The sequence below is a fragment of the Nicotiana sylvestris genome, chromosome 1 (assembly GCF_000393655.2).
Source record: "Nicotiana sylvestris chromosome 1, ASM39365v2, whole genome shotgun sequence".
Lineage (NCBI taxonomy): Eukaryota > Viridiplantae > Streptophyta > Magnoliopsida > Solanales > Solanaceae > Nicotiana > Nicotiana sylvestris.
Genome location: NC_091057.1, coordinates 160377556 through 160380645, shown reverse-complemented (window position 1 = coordinate 160380645; position 3090 = coordinate 160377556). Strand labels below are relative to the sequence as shown.

The 3090-nt window shown below is 37.7% G+C and overlaps 1 protein-coding gene across 1 annotated transcript; it reads right to left on the bottom strand.

Annotated features, from left to right (window-relative positions):
- Nucleotides 1-773: 773 nt before the first annotated feature.
- On the bottom strand, nucleotides 774-2330 carry LOC138876556 (uncharacterized). Its single transcript, XM_070155684.1, has 2 exons — nucleotides 1785-2330; nucleotides 774-1379 (listed from the first exon to the last, which is right to left on the bottom strand). The coding sequence occupies exons 1-2, from the start codon at nucleotides 2328-2330 to the stop codon at nucleotides 774-776; spliced, it is 1152 nt and encodes a 383-aa protein (XP_070011785.1).
- Between the last annotated feature and the right edge of the window lie 760 nt (nucleotides 2331-3090).

The following is a 3090-nucleotide window of genomic DNA, read 5'->3' as shown; positions in this document are numbered from 1 at the left end:
CATTTCTAATATAATCAGTACATATGTAAAGCCCAACATAACAAGCTTTAAATTTTTTATTAACAAGCAAAAATGAAAGCTACACAAAACCCCAAAAACAAATATTAAGACTACCATCTTCGACAAAACGAAGGAACAACCAAACAATTCCACACGATGAAAACAACTACAAATACAAAAATCTACTTCTTCCTTGCCCGAGCCAATTTTGCATCATTTTCTTTGACCCTTTTCAGTAAACCATTAATGTTCCTCTTTGCTTGATCGGGAAAATCTTCATCATACCATATAAAGTACTCGCAAGCACCTCGATCCTTCAAAACAATATGAAACAATTTTTTTTAACAAACTTAAACCAAGAATTCGAAATATAACTGCAAATATATGGCTGACTTACTTTGTCGAATTTACACCCTTAAAATCGTCGACCTGGATTTTGATGCAACAAAGAAGAATTAAGATGAAAAGAACTAATCCAGGAGCTGCAACTCGAGGAAGATGAGGCTAAATCAGGGACTGATCCGAGATATTTAGCTAACTCGTAAGAGAGAGAGTATAGAAAGAAGAGAGATGTTATTATATCTGAATGAATATGTACAATACAATTGTCTTGATACTTATACTTCAGTTGAATGAAGGAATCTATACTGCTAACTACCACTCACTTCTGCTAAATTCTTATAACAAACTGTAACTAACTTCTACCAGTACTAACGAACTCTGTCAACTTAGCTTCTTCTCAATGCTCAATTCTGCAATTGCATCAATACCCCCTAATCAAGAACACCCTTGCCCTCAAGGGTGAAGGAAGGAAATCTATGTTGTAAGTCAGTGAGGTACTCCCAAGTAGCTTGAGCAGCATCAACACCTGACCATTTAACCAAGACTTGACATGCAGCCTTGTTTCCTTTCTTGACCAACCTCCTGCTCAAGATGCCTTCAGGCTCAAGATAGTAAGGACTGGATAAATGCAACACATGTGGATGAGAAATGGTAGCGGGAACTTCATGGCATTTCTTAAGTTGAGACATGTGGAATGTTGGGTGAATCAAAACATCTGTAGGTAGTAGTAACCGATAAGCAACAGCTCCAACCTTGGCAGTAATAGGAAAAGGACCAAAATACTTTGCTGCTAGCTTATTGAATAGTCTAGAAGCAACTGAGATTTTTCTATAGGATTGTAATTTCAGATAAATCCAATCTCCTACCACAAAGCTCCTATCAAACCTACGATTGTTAGTCATGTCCTTCATCTTCTGCTGAGCTCTGGCCAGATGGAATTTCAACAACTGTATTATGGCTTCTCTAGCAGCTAATGATCGATCAACCATATCAGTAACAGCTTCACCGACCAAATAGGGAAGATATATTGGAGGTTTCTGACCATACACAACTTCATAAGGAGTGCATTTGATTGCAGTATGATATGTAGTGTTATATCACCATTCAACTAGTGGTAAATGAGCTGACCAATCGCGAGGACTATTAGAGCAAAAACACCTAAGATAAGTCTCCAAGGTTCTGTTCAAAATCTTTGTTTGACCGTCAGTCTGAGGGTGATAAGTAGTGGATCTTTGTAACTGGACACCCTATAGAGCAAAAAGTTCTTGCCAAAATGAACTGAGGAATATAGGGTCCCTATCACTTATCATTGTAACATGCATGCCATGAAGATTATAAATATTATCTAGGAAACATTGGGCCACTGACTAAGCAGTATAAGGATGCTGCAAACTCATAAAATGCCCATACTTGCTCAACCTATCTACGACAACAAGAATCACCTCTTTGCCATTAGACTTAGGAAGACCTTCTATAAAATCAAGGCAAATATCAGTCCAAACACCTCCAGGGATTGGAAGAGGTTGCAGCAGTCCAGGATAAGTTGATGCATCATACTTATGCCTTTGACAAATGTCACATTTGTTAATGAATTCTCTAATATCCTGGGAAAGCGTTTTCCAGAAAAATAGAGACTTCAACCTCTTGATTGTTGCATCCATGCCTGAATGACCTCCCTGGGGAGTAGAGTGCCACAACCTAATAATAGATTGTCTGAGTTGATGGTCTGCACCTACAACCAATCTGCCTTTCCACCTCAACTGATAATTAATCCAAGTATAAGATCTGAAAGGTTGAACTTGTAATTTTGTAATTAGCTCATGTAATGCAGCATCTGAAGACCAAATTTCTTTAATCTGAGCATATAAGGGATCATTAGGGGACAACAATGAAATATCTAGAAGTTTAGCTTCCTCATTTCTAAATAAAGCATCAGCGGCCTTATTCTCATTTCCCTTCTTATACTCAATAGAAAAGTCAAAAGCCATGAGCTTAAAGATTCTAGCTACTTAGAACTCTGTATGTATGTTTTGCTCCAGCAGGTATTTCAAGGCCTTCTGGTCAGTTTTGACAATAAAGTGCCTTCCTAGGAGATAGTGTGACCACTTCGTGATAGCAAAGATGAGAGCTAATAGCTCCCTATCATAAACAAACATAGATTGATGTTTAAGAGCTAGTGACTTACTAATATAGGCAATTGGATGCCCATGTTGCATCAAGACAGCACTAATGCCTATTCCACTTGCATCAGTCTCAATAATTAAGGGCTTTGTATAATCGGGCATGGCTAGAACAGGTGTAGCCACTAGGGCATTCTTCAGTTTTTCAAAGGCTGTTGTAGTTTCATCTGTCCAATTGAAGTTATCTTTTCTGAGCAGTTCGTTTAGAGGTTTACAAATTGTACCAAAACCTCGGATGAATCTCTTGTAATAACCTACTAATCCTAAAAATCCTCTCAGTTGTTTCACAGTAGTGGGAACAAGCCATTGTTTAACAGCTGAAATCTTTTTAGGGTTTGTAGCCACTTCTTTTGCACTAATAAAATACCCTAAGTATTCCACTTCATGTACCCCAAAAGCACATTTGGATAGCTTAGCATACAACTGATGTCGCACCATTAACTCAAACACAGCCTTTAGATGCATAATATGATTACATATTTTTATTGTTAATTAATATGTCATCGAAGAAGACCAAGACTGACTTCCCGAGAAGGGGTTTAAAGATAGAATTCATAAGACTTTGGAA

Excerpts from the sequence above, each read along its gene's own strand:
- LOC138876556 (XM_070155684.1), bottom strand. The coding sequence starts at position 2,330 with ATGGCTTTTGACTTTTCTATTGAGTATAAGAAGGGAAATGAGAATAAG. Across the intron at positions 1,380-1,784 it reads CTAAGTCTAATGGCAAAGAG|AAACCTCCAATATATCTTCC; the intron begins GTGATTCTTGTT and ends GTGTATGGTCAG.